Genomic DNA, 13072 nt, shown 5'->3' with positions numbered 1-13072 from the left:
ATTTTTAAAACACAAACTAGAATTATATATATATATATATATATATATATATACCGGAATAACTGTGATTTTAAATTAGAATTCCTTTTCCTGTCGTAAAATAATAATGACAAACTTAAAATATTCATATTAAAAATTTGATTTCATTTTTATTATTTATTTGCTTTATCTTTAATAAAAGAAAACACAATTTACATATAGTATTATTAATATTTTTTTTTTATATTTAAAAATTAATATTGTAATGTAAAAATTAATAAATATATATATATATATATATATATATATATATATATATATTATGTAAAAAAAATAAATTAAAATATTTGTTTATATAATTTATTATATACGAATGTTATATTAATATATTTATTATCTTTTTGAGTGCATGATATCTATATTATAATATTTTTAATAGTTTTAATATATATATATGTTTTCTGGCTTGTAAATAGAAGAAAAAAAATAGTTCAATTATTTTACAAATAGCTTTTATGTTCATTTGCATGATAAGAAAATGACATTATTTTTCAATACAATACAACAAAAGTTCATTTTTAAAAATGTATTTTGGAATTTATTAAAATTAATAGATAAAAAAAAATGAATGTAATAGAATAAAAATGTTTAGTTTTAATTATTTTTATTTCATTAAATAATTAATATTTAATTAATGATTAATTACAAAATTAAAAATTAATTATTTGTAATTAAAAATTAATTTACGATTATTTAATTATTTGTGTTATTAAAAATAGTAGGGTCAGCTGGGGTAAATCCGAACGCTAATTATTTCAGCTTAATTAAAATTTTTAAAAATAAGTTCGATATGAGAAATTTTACCTCAGATCCTCTTCAAGAGATTCTAAGTATTATCCCATTTTTCGTTTGTTAATTAGCAACAGCATAAACAAAGATAACGAGTATTGCAAAAAAGATTGAAAATCAAAGATGACACTCTTTCAGTATTTTGTCTCGTATTTGAAGAAAAAGAAGCTAAAAATTCATTTTATTATTTATAATTGTTTGTTATGAATACTAGAACAGAAACTATTTTTCATTTTTGCCTTCTGTAAAATTTTATTAATAATATCAGACCGTTCGTATATTTACCCCGGAAAATTGGAAAACCGGGTTAAATCTAAACGGTATTTTCAATAATTTTTTCTTATATCAAAAATTGTTTTTATTTCATTACACTATTATTTTAACATTATAAAAGTACATAGAAAAAAGTTTTTCTTTCTATATATGTATCCTCGTTAGTAATTATAATAAGCAGAAACTTAATCTCTATTCTCTCGAAGGAGTGTTCCACTTTTTTTTTTGCCAAATGGTTTGTTGAAAAAAAATTTTCAGGATCTTAATAAAATTTGGTATTCTAGAGTTTTTGGGGTCGCTTATTACCAATTTGAAGTCAGTTTTTCAAAATTCAAAATGGCGGACGAGAATTAAAAAATTCATTGGATTCACTCGAAAATTGTTACTCGGTGGGTTTTAGGGTCGCTGATTATACGAATTTGAAGTTAGCAAATTTGATCATTTTTAAAAATTAAGTTTTAGGAAAGTCCGACATTTTGAATTTAAAAAATTTCACTTTTATTTTTGTATTTACATTCAATCACTCCAAAATACTTTCTGTAGCAAGTTTTGCAAAAATCCGTTATGATTTGATAAAGTTATTGAAGGTTTTAATTGTGTAATGCATTTTAATTTTTAACCTGTTTGATTTTTTTATTTATATATGATGCATTATTACATAATATAGGTTTATTATCGTATTTTTTTTTTTGAGTTTTTATATAAGTTTAACAATTGCAATACTTTAAATTTATTTTCCCTAAGATTTTTCTGAAATACAGTGCGGCGTTCGTATTTAACCGCGGTATTTTAGGAAAGTTGCAAAGTATCGAGGTAAATACGAACGCTATAAGTTTCCTGCGATTGTAATTTATCAAAAATTTTTGCTACCCCATAAAATTGTTCTATGGAAGTAAAGTAACAACTTCATGCACCAGAATACCGGAAGTATTTTTTTTTTAAAGAAAAAACTTATGTTATTGTTGAAACTTACTAAAAGCGTTTGGATTTACCCCGGCTGACCCTACACGGAGAGAAATAGATGGTAAGAATTTATGATCTTAAGATGGTAAAAAGTAGATGTTATCCGGTACTATCATTATGCTACTCGGTACTATGAAAAATGTTACAAAAAGTATTAATAATAATAATAATAATAATATGAAAAATTAATTGAAATTTTGTAATTGTAAAATTTTGCAGATTCCTTTGGTGGAAGTGAGAAAATAAAAAAAAAAAAAAAGAAGAAATGGGTGCAAAAGTTGAATACGTCGAATCATCGCACATGTATGCGACAAATTACATTCGTAATTCAAAAGCAATTGGTGTATTGTGGGGAATTTTTACAATATGCTACGCGATAATTGGTACAGTCGCATTTATCACACCCGAATGGTTAGGTGATTTGGAACATGAGAATCCGGGAAAATTTGGCCTTTGGTCCCGATGTAGCTTTGGCGGAAATGGTAAAAAAAAAAAAAAAAAAAAAATTGTTTCTTTAAAAAAAAAATATTTTTCTAATCAATGAAATTTGTATTCAATATATTATTTAATTTTTTTTAATAATTATTAGAAAAAAAATATTGAAAAATTATTTAGAAACATAAATTTTTTGAAAAAAGTTGGTAAAATATTTGTAGGGAATGAAAAAAAAAATTTTATTTTTTTTATTGTTACAGGAGAATTAGTGGAAGGATGCATTGGACGTTTGGATGATTTTTCGACAATTGCCAATGTTCCATTTAAAGCGAGTACAATACTTGTTGGTTTGGCAGTAATAATTGCAATTTTGTCAATTTGTGCCATGCTTCTATTTTTCTTTTGTCACAGCACAACTGTCTATTATATTTGTGCTTGGATGCAAGTTACGTCAGGTAATTTTAACAAAATTTTCCCCCCAAAAAAATAGAATATATTTATTATGAACTATAGTCCCGTGGTTAGAGCTCTTGACTTGTAATGAAAAATCCAGGGTTCGATCCCCGGTGGAGTTGCAATTTTTCAAAGACAAAAATTATTTATTTTTTTTGTTTTAAATATGCTTCACGGAAAAAATTTTTCATCTGGAACAGCGAAATGTTTCACTAAAATAGCTAAACTTTTCGCTATTCTAAAAAAAAATTCTAAAAATAAATAATAATAATAATAATAATAATAATAATAATAATAATAATAAGATAACAACAAACAAAACAATAAAATTAATTAAATTAAACAAAACGATAAATAAAATAAATAATAATAATAATAATAATAATAAATAAATAAATATAATAATAATAATAATAAATAATTCTAAAAATAAAAATTATTCTTTTTTTCTAAAAAAAAATTCCATTACAAAACGAAAAATCTCCTATATTCACGTTAAATTTTAATGTCGCTTATACATATACGATTTCGTTATAAACTGGCGAAAGGTTTTATAAGTGATTTGCCCTATGAAAGTGAAAGTAAAAACGAATTGCTAATTACAAAAATAGAGCAAAAACCGTCTAATGTTACACTGTAAAAAGTTGAATTTAATTATCAAATATCAAAAAATTTAATTTCGTTTAGTCAAAAAAAATTTTTTTCTAGGAAAATTTTTGGATGGTTTGAAAGATTTTAAATTTCTTTTGTCATAGATATTAATTTATCAGAAGAATATCAATTTTTATTTCAATTTTATTATTTTTATTAATTATTAATAAATTATTAATTAATATTAATTAACTAATTTTTTTTCTATTAATTCATTTTTATTAATTTTATTTAAATTAATATATTTTAAAAAAATGTTTTTTTACCAAAATTATAATAATTTCATTCTAAAAGTTTAAAAAAAAAATATTTAAAAAAAAGGAATTAAAAACAAAAAACCAAGATTAAAAATAAATTTATTATATTTTATTTAATAATTATGTAAACGTTTTTTTTCTCATTGTAATCCTCAAGGAAACAATAATAAAACAATCGTTAGGAATTCAAAGCGTGAAGAATTCTGTTATCGTTGTTGCATTATTTTTTTTTTTTTTTTTTTTGGAAAATGAGCAGAACAAATCTCATTAATCAAAATTCCGTAACAAGTTATTGCGTTTCATTAAATAGTAATAATATTTCATTAAAATTGATGCGTTAACAAAGCGTGATAATCGCAATTTTTTTTTAATTCCCTTTTGAATTATTTTAGTCAAATTTTTATTATTATTACGCACTATTATTATTATTTTAATAATTTTTTTTATTAAATTTTTTAATAAATAAAACTCAAAGAAAATAATTAGACGATTCTAAAAATGTGTGGTAAAAAATTTAATTTTTGATTTATTTACAAACGTAATGAAATTAAAGTAATTTTGTGCGATTCCAGGTGAGATTTTGACTTTTTCGAAGTAGGTTAATCGATTGCAATGAAACATTGGAATTTTGTTATATATAGTAAGACTAATCTTTAACGTAAATTTCAGCTTAAAATATTTGTTAGTTTACGAGATTTGTAATAATAACAAAAAAAATTTAAACTGCTATATTTTCCATTCTAATAATCGGATTGAGGTCTACTTTTTTTTTGAAAATGTCAAGGAAAATGAGAGGAATAAATCTCTTTTAGAACAATTTTTTATAATTTTACAACTAAAAAAATTATTAAATAATAATTGATTAAATTTTACGCGACAATCTAAAATTCAATCACTTAAACGCTAAAATGATCTTATCAGTGTTTTCTTTAATGTTCCAAAGGAATCCAATTGTAAATGCAAGTTTAACTTGGTTAATTTTAATAATTTACGAGTATAAACAATTGTGATTTCTGCTAGTTGACGTGCAGACGACATTGCGCACGCAGCATTCTCACGTAGCCAATTTACTCCACGAATCACGTCAGCTGGTTACAGGAGAATGCTGCGTGCGCAATGTCGTCTGCACGTCAACTAGCAGAAATCGCAATTGTTTATACTCGTAAATTATTAAAATTAACCAAGTTAAACTTGCATTTACAATTGGATTCCTTTGGAACATTAAAGAAAACACTGATAAGATCATTTTAGCGTTTAAGTGTTTGAATTTTAGATTGTCGCGTAAAATTTAATCAATTATTATTTAATAATTTTTTTAGTTGTAAAATTATAAAAAATTGTTCTGAAAGAGATTTATTCCTCTCATTTTCCTTGACATTTTCAAAAAAAAGTAGACCTCAATCCGATTATTAGAATGGAAAATATAGCAGTTTAAAATTTTTTGTTATTATTGCAAATCTCGTAAACTAAGAAATATCTTAAGCTGAAATTTACGTTAAAGATTAGTCTTACTATATAATAACAAAATTCCAAAGTTTCATTGCAATCGGTTAACCTTCTCCGAAAAATTCAAAATTTCACTTTATTAAATTTTTTAATAAATAATCTATAAGAAAATAATTAGGCGATTCTAAAAATGTGTGTTAAAAAATTTAATTTTTATTTATTTACAAACGTAACGAAATTAAAGTAATTTAATCATAAAATTAAAAATTTATTTTGTTTTTTAGAAATTTGTACATATAAATATATATATTTTTTAATTATTTTTTTTTTTAAAACGTAAGTTTTTAAGACTAATTTTCATGAAATTTAAAATTTTTTAATTTTCTTAAAATTAAAAGAAAAAAATTTGAATTAAATTAGATTTTTGTTTAATTACCTAACAAATTTTAAAAAGTTGCGATTAACTGGATTAAATAAAAAACCGTTATAAATGTACATATACATGTACTCATATATATATATATATATATATATATATATATATATATATATATATATATATATATAATTACCTATACCGCTTACGAAATAGGTTGTTATACAGGTTTTAATAGTTTTTTTATAAATAAACTTAAAAAAAAATTGACAAAAATTATTTATTAATACAAACCGATAATTATATTTTTAAATGTAGAAAATCAAGTTTATAACATGGAAAAAAATTTTCACCTGGAACAGCGATAAGTTTCACTGAAGCAGAGATATATTTCACTAAAACAGCTAAAGTTTTCGCAATTCCAGAGAAACATATCGTTGTTTCAGATAAAGATTTTTTCCATGGCGTAAATTTAAATGTAAAAATTTTTAAATATTTTTCATTTTTTTTGTTATTCGAAAAAAGATTGTCTCGTTATTTTTTTTTTGGTATTTGAATTAAAAAATTATATTTTTTCATTGATAAATATTACTTTTTCTTTTTATTTTCGCGAAGATTTTTATACTTAATTCCATCATTTATAATGAATATAAGCAATTTGATCAAAACGGAAATCGAATATACAATCAAGATTCCAGATTTTCTTCTAAGATTTCTGTTTAAGTTTTGCTTTCACTCTCAATGCAAAGTTGTAGAATGCAAAGAGAAAGATAGGGAATAGGTCATAAATTTCCAGTAATGACCATAAATTAGTGAAAATTACCCCTTTTTTTAAATAATACCAATTTTCTACGTTTTTAATTTTTTTAAATTGTAACAACTGTTAATTTTTTTAATTTTTTAGGTAAAATTTTTTATTTTAATATTTTTTTTATAATTTTTTTTTTAATTTCTGTTAATTTTTTCTATTTGCGAAAAAATCTAATTTTAATTTAACATTAAAATAAATAATTTTTATTTTCCTTTTTCAAAAATTGTTACACTAAAAATAGACAAAAAAAAAACTTAAAGAAAATATAAGAAGAAAAATTTAATAGAAGATGCAAATCTGTTTTAAAGGCATCATAACTTTATTTATATATAGTAGAAAAATATTCAAATAATTCGAGCGAAACGGATTCTTTTATTAATCAAGTTTCAACACTTGAATGAAAAATATTTAGCAAATATATATATAAATATAAGAATTGAGTTATTTATGCTCTTTTGGCATTTTGTGTGTATACAATATCAGTGTACCGTAAATTTACAGTTAGAAAAGCAATGTTTCAGATTCCTTTCACTGAGTGGCCTCGCCTCTAACCTTGCATAATGAGGGGAGGGGAGAGGGGGTTCAGAATCGACGTTTTTCAATAATATTAAAATCTATTTTTAGATTTTCTTAAAAATAATTTAAATTTTGTATTATTTATTATCTAAATTATTATTTTCCTAAATAACAAAAATGCAGACCTATAGAAAAAAAATTTTAAATAATTAAAATAACATTATTAATATACTTATTGAAAGATGAGATATCAATTTTTAAAAAAATAAATTTTGCAGATTTTAAATATTTTTTTTTTGAAAATTGATATCTTATCTTTCAGAAAGTACAATTAATAATGTTATTTTAATTATTTAAAATGTTAATTAATTATTTTTTTCTAGAGGTCTGCATTTCCGTGAATAAACGTCCTTAATAAACAGATAATTGTAAAAAAAAATAATAAATTCGAAAATTTTACGTTTTTTTTTTTTTTAAATTAATTAATAAATTAATAATTGAATGTAATTAATTTTAATTTTTTTTTGTACAGCAATTTGCATGGCTGTTGGCGTTTGTGTTTATCCACTTGGTTGGGATTCCCCTTTAATTCGAGCAGTTTGCGGAGCATCTGCCTCAAGGTATTAAAAAAATAATTTTTTTAAATTTAAAAATATAAAAAAAAATTAATTTTTTAATTAGAAAATTTTTGAACAATTCATTATAGTTATGAATAAAAATAAATATTTAAACTAATTTTTATTTTAATAAAATTTTTTTGTTTATTTTAATAAAAAAATTATGTTTTTAATTAAAATATGAAATACTCGAGACAATACAAATGTAGGTAATTATTAATTTATAAAATATTTAAACTATTAAGCAGGTTCAACCCATTAACATAACCTCAAACTAAAAAGTAGTTTTTAACAGAGCTAAAAATATATTTAAAATTTATTACACACCCAAAATCGGCAGATCCAATTGTACAATTTTGAAAAAAAAAAAATTATTTTGTCCTAAAATTTGTTGTTAAATAATAATTAATAAATATTATCTATTTTTTTTAAAGTTAGTGAACTTAGTATATAAGGGTTTATGAGGTCGCTGAATTCAAATTTGGCATTAAAAAAAAAAATCCAAAATGGCGGATCCAAGATGGCGGACAAAAAAAAATTCAAAATCAACCGGATTTGATTGAAATTTGTTAATCGCGGGTTTTGGGGGTCAATGATTACGAATCCAATGTTAGTTTTCAAGAATTCAAAATGGCGGATCCAATATGGCGGACAAAAATTTAAAAAAACAACCGGATTTTGCTTAAAATTTGTTACACGGGGGTCTTTAGGGTCGCTGAATTCAAATCTGATATCAAAATTTAAAATCCAAAAACCTCTGTGTAAGAAGTTTTAAGGCATTTGGATTCAATTTTTAAAAAAGTCGTCCGCCATTTTGAATTTTAAAAAACTAAGCTCAGATTCGTAATCAGCGACCCCGAAAACCCCCGAGTAACAAATTTCAAGCAATTTGTATTGAATTTTAAAAAAGTAGTCCGCCATATTGGATCCGCCATTTTGAATTTTAAAAAACTAAGCTCAGATTCGTAATTAGCGACCCCGAAAACCCCCGAGTAACAAATTTCAAGCAATTTGGATTGAATTTTAAAAAAGTCGTCCGCCATATGAGTCGCCGGAAAGTAAAACCACACATAAAATTCTGACTCCCATTGAATTAACATGGCCGTCAGAATTTTATGTGTGGTTTTACTTTCCGGCGACTCATATTGGATCCGCCATTTTGAATTTTTAAAAACAAACCTCAGATTCGTAATCAGCGACCCCAAAAACCCCCGAGTAACAAATTTCAAGCAATTTGGATTGAATTTTAAAAAAGTCGTCCGCCATATTGGATTCGCCATTTTGAATTTTGAAAATCTAACATCATATTCGAATTCAGCGACCTCGAAAACCCTTATTATACTCTAAATGTGGGTAAAATCGTAAAATAAATTTTTTTTTTCGGGATTTTTACTTATTTTCCAATTGTTATAATTAATATTAGTTAATGAATAAATACTTAATTATTGTAAAAAATTTAATTTTGCAATTTATATAACAAATTGCATATATATTTTGTGATAAGATGTTCACAACCCAACGTTGAGTCGCTGACACAAAAAGGTTTAAAAATATATTTTTTTCAAAAGTTCAACAAATAAAATTTTTATTTTTTATATTTTTTTAAATAAACCGTTATTTAACAAAAACACAAAATTATAGAATTGTAGAGAGAATTTTTCAAAGAGAAAAATGAGTCATTGTTTATAAAAATTAGAATTATTCACTATAAATTATAAGAAAAAATACAAAATATTTATTAATTATTATTTAAAAACAAATTTGAACTTAAAATAATTTTTTTTTCAAAATTGTACTATTGAATCTGTCGAATTCGGGTGTAATAAATTTGAAAATTTATTTTTAGTTCTGTTAAAAACTATAATTTTTAGTTTGAGGTTATGTTAATGGGTTGAAATTCCTTAAGAATTGAAAAGTAGAAAAAAACATTTATTTTGAGGTTATTTTTTGTCAATTGTTGGAAATAATTTAAACTTTTGGGGCAATTGTTATATTTTGAATATTTAGAGCCGATATTAAATCCAAATATTATATTTTAGAAAGATATTTTTGAATATTTTGAATATCAGTTTATCTTAATATATATTTTATTTATTTATTTTGTAATGTAAACAGGCTTAAAAAATTAAAAATACCCTTTTACACTCTACTAAGAGAGATTAATTAAAATGTATATTAAATTGATTACACGGAATTTTAAAAACAACATTGATTTGAATTTAAATCATTATGAATTTTGGATTTAATTGAAATTAATCTAATGCACTTTAATTCCTTTTTATTAAAATTAATTCGATGGGTCAAAAATAAAGAAAGATTTTTAGTTTTATTATTATTTAACCGTTACTTACTGTAGGAGAAATTTAGATGTACACCGCCGTTGTTTGTTCCATCGGAAAGAAAGAAAAAAAGATTGTAACAGGGATGGGTAGGTAACATACTTTATGTATGTTAGGGTCAACGCACAATAAATATATTTCTGGCCTTTTCTAACTCAACTGAAACCTCTGATAAGTGACACTTCTAGTTCTATTTTAGTTCTCCTTCATATAGTGAAAATTATAAGGTAAAGTTAGGTTTAATAGAAAACTGTCATATATGGGAGGTTTCTCTATAAAAGCAATTAGGCTCTGTCACTTGTGACGTCAGAATCGATTTTAGGTGTGACGTCAGAGGCCTGGAGGGACAACAAACAGGCGACACAATGTTATTCTTATGGGGAAGAAAATTTGTTTCCACTTTCATCAATTTTATTCATACTTTAAACATGGAAAACGCTTGTTGACATCTAATAAAATTAAAATGTGTGTTGATAATTAATTTTGTTATATATTTGATTCAATTGCATCGATAGATTCTCTCAATTCGTGATAAAATATAAATTTTGAGGTTAGGGGTGTTTGATTACTAACTTGAAATCCTTTACTGCTAAGGTAATTGCTGTGGTTATTAAAATGTAAAATGTGATTAGTAAACAAACACCCTTAACCTCAAAATTTATATTTTATCACGAATTCAGAGAATCTATCAATGCAATTGAATCAAATATATAACAAAATTAATTATCAACACACATTTTAATTTTATTATATCTCAACAAGCGTTTTCCATGTTTAAAGTATGAATAAAATTGATAAAAGTGGAAACAAATTTTCTTTCCCATAAGAATAACATTGTGTCGTCTGTTTGTTGTCCCTCTAGGCCTCTGACGTCATATCTTGAACTCGAAATATCTCGATGAACTGACACAGCCTAATCGGCCGTTAAAACCAATAATACTTATAGATACATACACCCAATCGCATAAATGTTGGCCTTCTGGTTTGACTATATTTTGAAAAGTCGTTACATTTCTATAATAAATTAGTTTATAGCGTATCCATAACCATATGCCACGAACTAATAAAATTATTATAGAAGTGTCACGACTTTTCAAAATATAGTCAAACCGGAAGTACAGCATTTATGCAATGGGGCGTAAAATCTAGTGAAAACTTAGTTATATTCTAGTAATTTTCTAGTTAAAACTAATATTTCTAGTAATGTAATAGAAAGTAACATGGTTTTCTAGTAATATTTTTGCAAAAAAAAACATAATATGTAATTAAATCATTGAAAACCTTTTTTTGAATTTAATTAAAAAGAAAATTAATTTAAATTATTATTTTTTTTCTCACAGATATAATCCAGGAGCATGTGCAATCAGATGGGCAATTCCATTGGCAGGAATTGCGGCTATGGATGCAATAACATTAGCGGCTCTCGCTTTTATTTTAGCATCGAGACACGTCAGACTACAGGCGGAACCATTTAATAATGGATCCTTATATAAAGGTGTGCAATTTTATTTTTTGATTTTTGTAACGATAAACAAAAATTTTTTCATGCTGTCCTTTAGGGTTTGACGCCATTTTAAAAAGTCGTGACACTTCTATATTAATTCCATTAGTTCGTGGCCTTTACATCATATGCCACGGAACTAATGGAATTAATATAGAAGTGTCACGACTTTTCAAAATGCCGTCAAATCGATAGGACAGTTGGGTGTAAGGGTGTATTCACATGGAAACGTAAAACGTCAAATGTAACTAGAATATGAGTGCGAGAAGGACAAATGTATAACTTCATCTCGTTCACACTCATTATCTAGTTATAAAATTTGACGCTTAACGGCCTCCAGGTGGTTTTACCCTAATGTTAAAATCAATTTTTGATAAAAATCAAATTTAGATTTGTTTTCTAATTAGGCTGCAGTCCCAAGACAGCGTTTTGCGTTTTGTCACTAGACTATGAGTGTAAAAGAGAAGGTTGGTTGGTTTCCGTTGTCCTCACTCGCCATTCTTGTCAACTACCGCACCCTGCTCTAGTGAAAATTTAGTGATTTTATAGTAACTTTTTATTTTAACAATAAAGTCACTAAATTTTTACTAGAGCAGGGTGCGGTAGTTGACAAGAATTATGACAAATGGTGAGTGAGAACTAACAATGGAAACAGAGCCTTTATACAGTTGGAAGTAAAGGTGTATTCACACGTAAAGTGTCAAATTTTGTAACTAGACAATGAGGGTAAAAGAGACGCAGATATATGTTTGCTATGTTTACACTCATGGCCTAGTTACAAAACGAAACGCAAAACGCTGTAATAGAACTGTAGTCTTACAAATTTTTTTTCTATGTTTCAATTTTTAATTTCCTCTTTTCTTTTAGGTGAAGTTAATCCAGCCTATGTAAATGAAGCGCAAAGTGTCGCTGGCTCAAGAAAATCACTATCATTAAGGCCAGTACTTTTGGTAGCGCCACCTGAACAGGACAGGTATTCAGAAATTTCCCGAGCAAAATCACATTCCCATCATAGTCTCTACGCAGCATCACCTGGACATCCAGTTCATACATTATCAACAAACACTTTAAATCGTTCACAACACAATTTCCAATTCTAGAAAATCGTGGAGGGGGGGGGCGAAAGAGAAAGAAAAAAAATGAAATTTCGAAATAAAAATTCGAAGGCCATAATTTATGTTTTCAAACTAGGAGATCAAATCAAATTTTCTTTTTTCCTTACGCAGTGTGCAATTGTTGCCATTTCTTTAAACGTATTTAATTTGTCCTCATTTTTTTTTACATTATAATTAGTAATTTTTTTTTTTTTAATTAATTTTCAATTAGTCATTTTTGCAAATTCAGTTCAGATAAAAAGAAAAGTTTTTTTTTATTTTTGCAAAATGACAAATAAATATATTGTAATTTTGTCTTTAAAAAATAATTTAAAAATTAGTATAGTAAATAAATTAGAATTATCAATTTTTTTTTTCATCTAAAAATGAGAAATTCGGGTTTTTTTTTTAATGAAAAAAACGATAATTGTTATAATTTTAAATTAGTGAATTTTTTGTAGAAAATTACACTTGTAATTTTCACAAAAAAGCGAGAGATTATTACGTTCATT

At 24.7% G+C, this 13072-nt stretch overlaps 1 protein-coding gene across 3 annotated transcripts in view; it reads left to right on the top strand.

Annotated features, from left to right (window-relative positions):
• The window catches only part of LOC127281314 (LHFPL tetraspan subfamily member 3 protein), a 21186-nt gene extending 8114 nt beyond the window's left edge, over positions 1-13072 (top strand). The window contains exons 2-7 of one of the 3 annotated variants that reach the window (XM_051304965.1): positions 2081-2125; positions 2284-2546; positions 2760-2954; positions 7542-7629; positions 11306-11460; positions 12334-13072. In XM_051304965.1, the coding sequence (XP_051160922.1) occupies positions 2330-2546; positions 2760-2954; positions 7542-7629; positions 11306-11460; positions 12334-12566 (888 nt within the window). In that variant the 5' untranslated portion in view covers positions 2081-2125; positions 2284-2329 and the 3' untranslated portion in view covers positions 12567-13072. The remainder of the gene's footprint in view (positions 1-2080; positions 2126-2283; positions 2547-2759; positions 2955-7541; positions 7630-11305; positions 11461-12333) is intronic. The other 2 variants (XM_051304967.1, XM_051304964.1) reach the window with 2 other exon arrangements.

Source organism: Leptopilina boulardi, unplaced genomic scaffold (genome assembly GCF_019393585.1).
Source record: "Leptopilina boulardi isolate dan_hultmark-lab unplaced genomic scaffold, ZJU_Lbou_2.1 LbouV2_266, whole genome shotgun sequence".
Taxonomy (NCBI): domain Eukaryota; kingdom Metazoa; phylum Arthropoda; class Insecta; order Hymenoptera; family Figitidae; genus Leptopilina; species Leptopilina boulardi.
The sequence above is the reverse complement of the archived record's forward strand: the minus strand, read 5'-3'. Positions and strand labels throughout refer to the sequence as shown.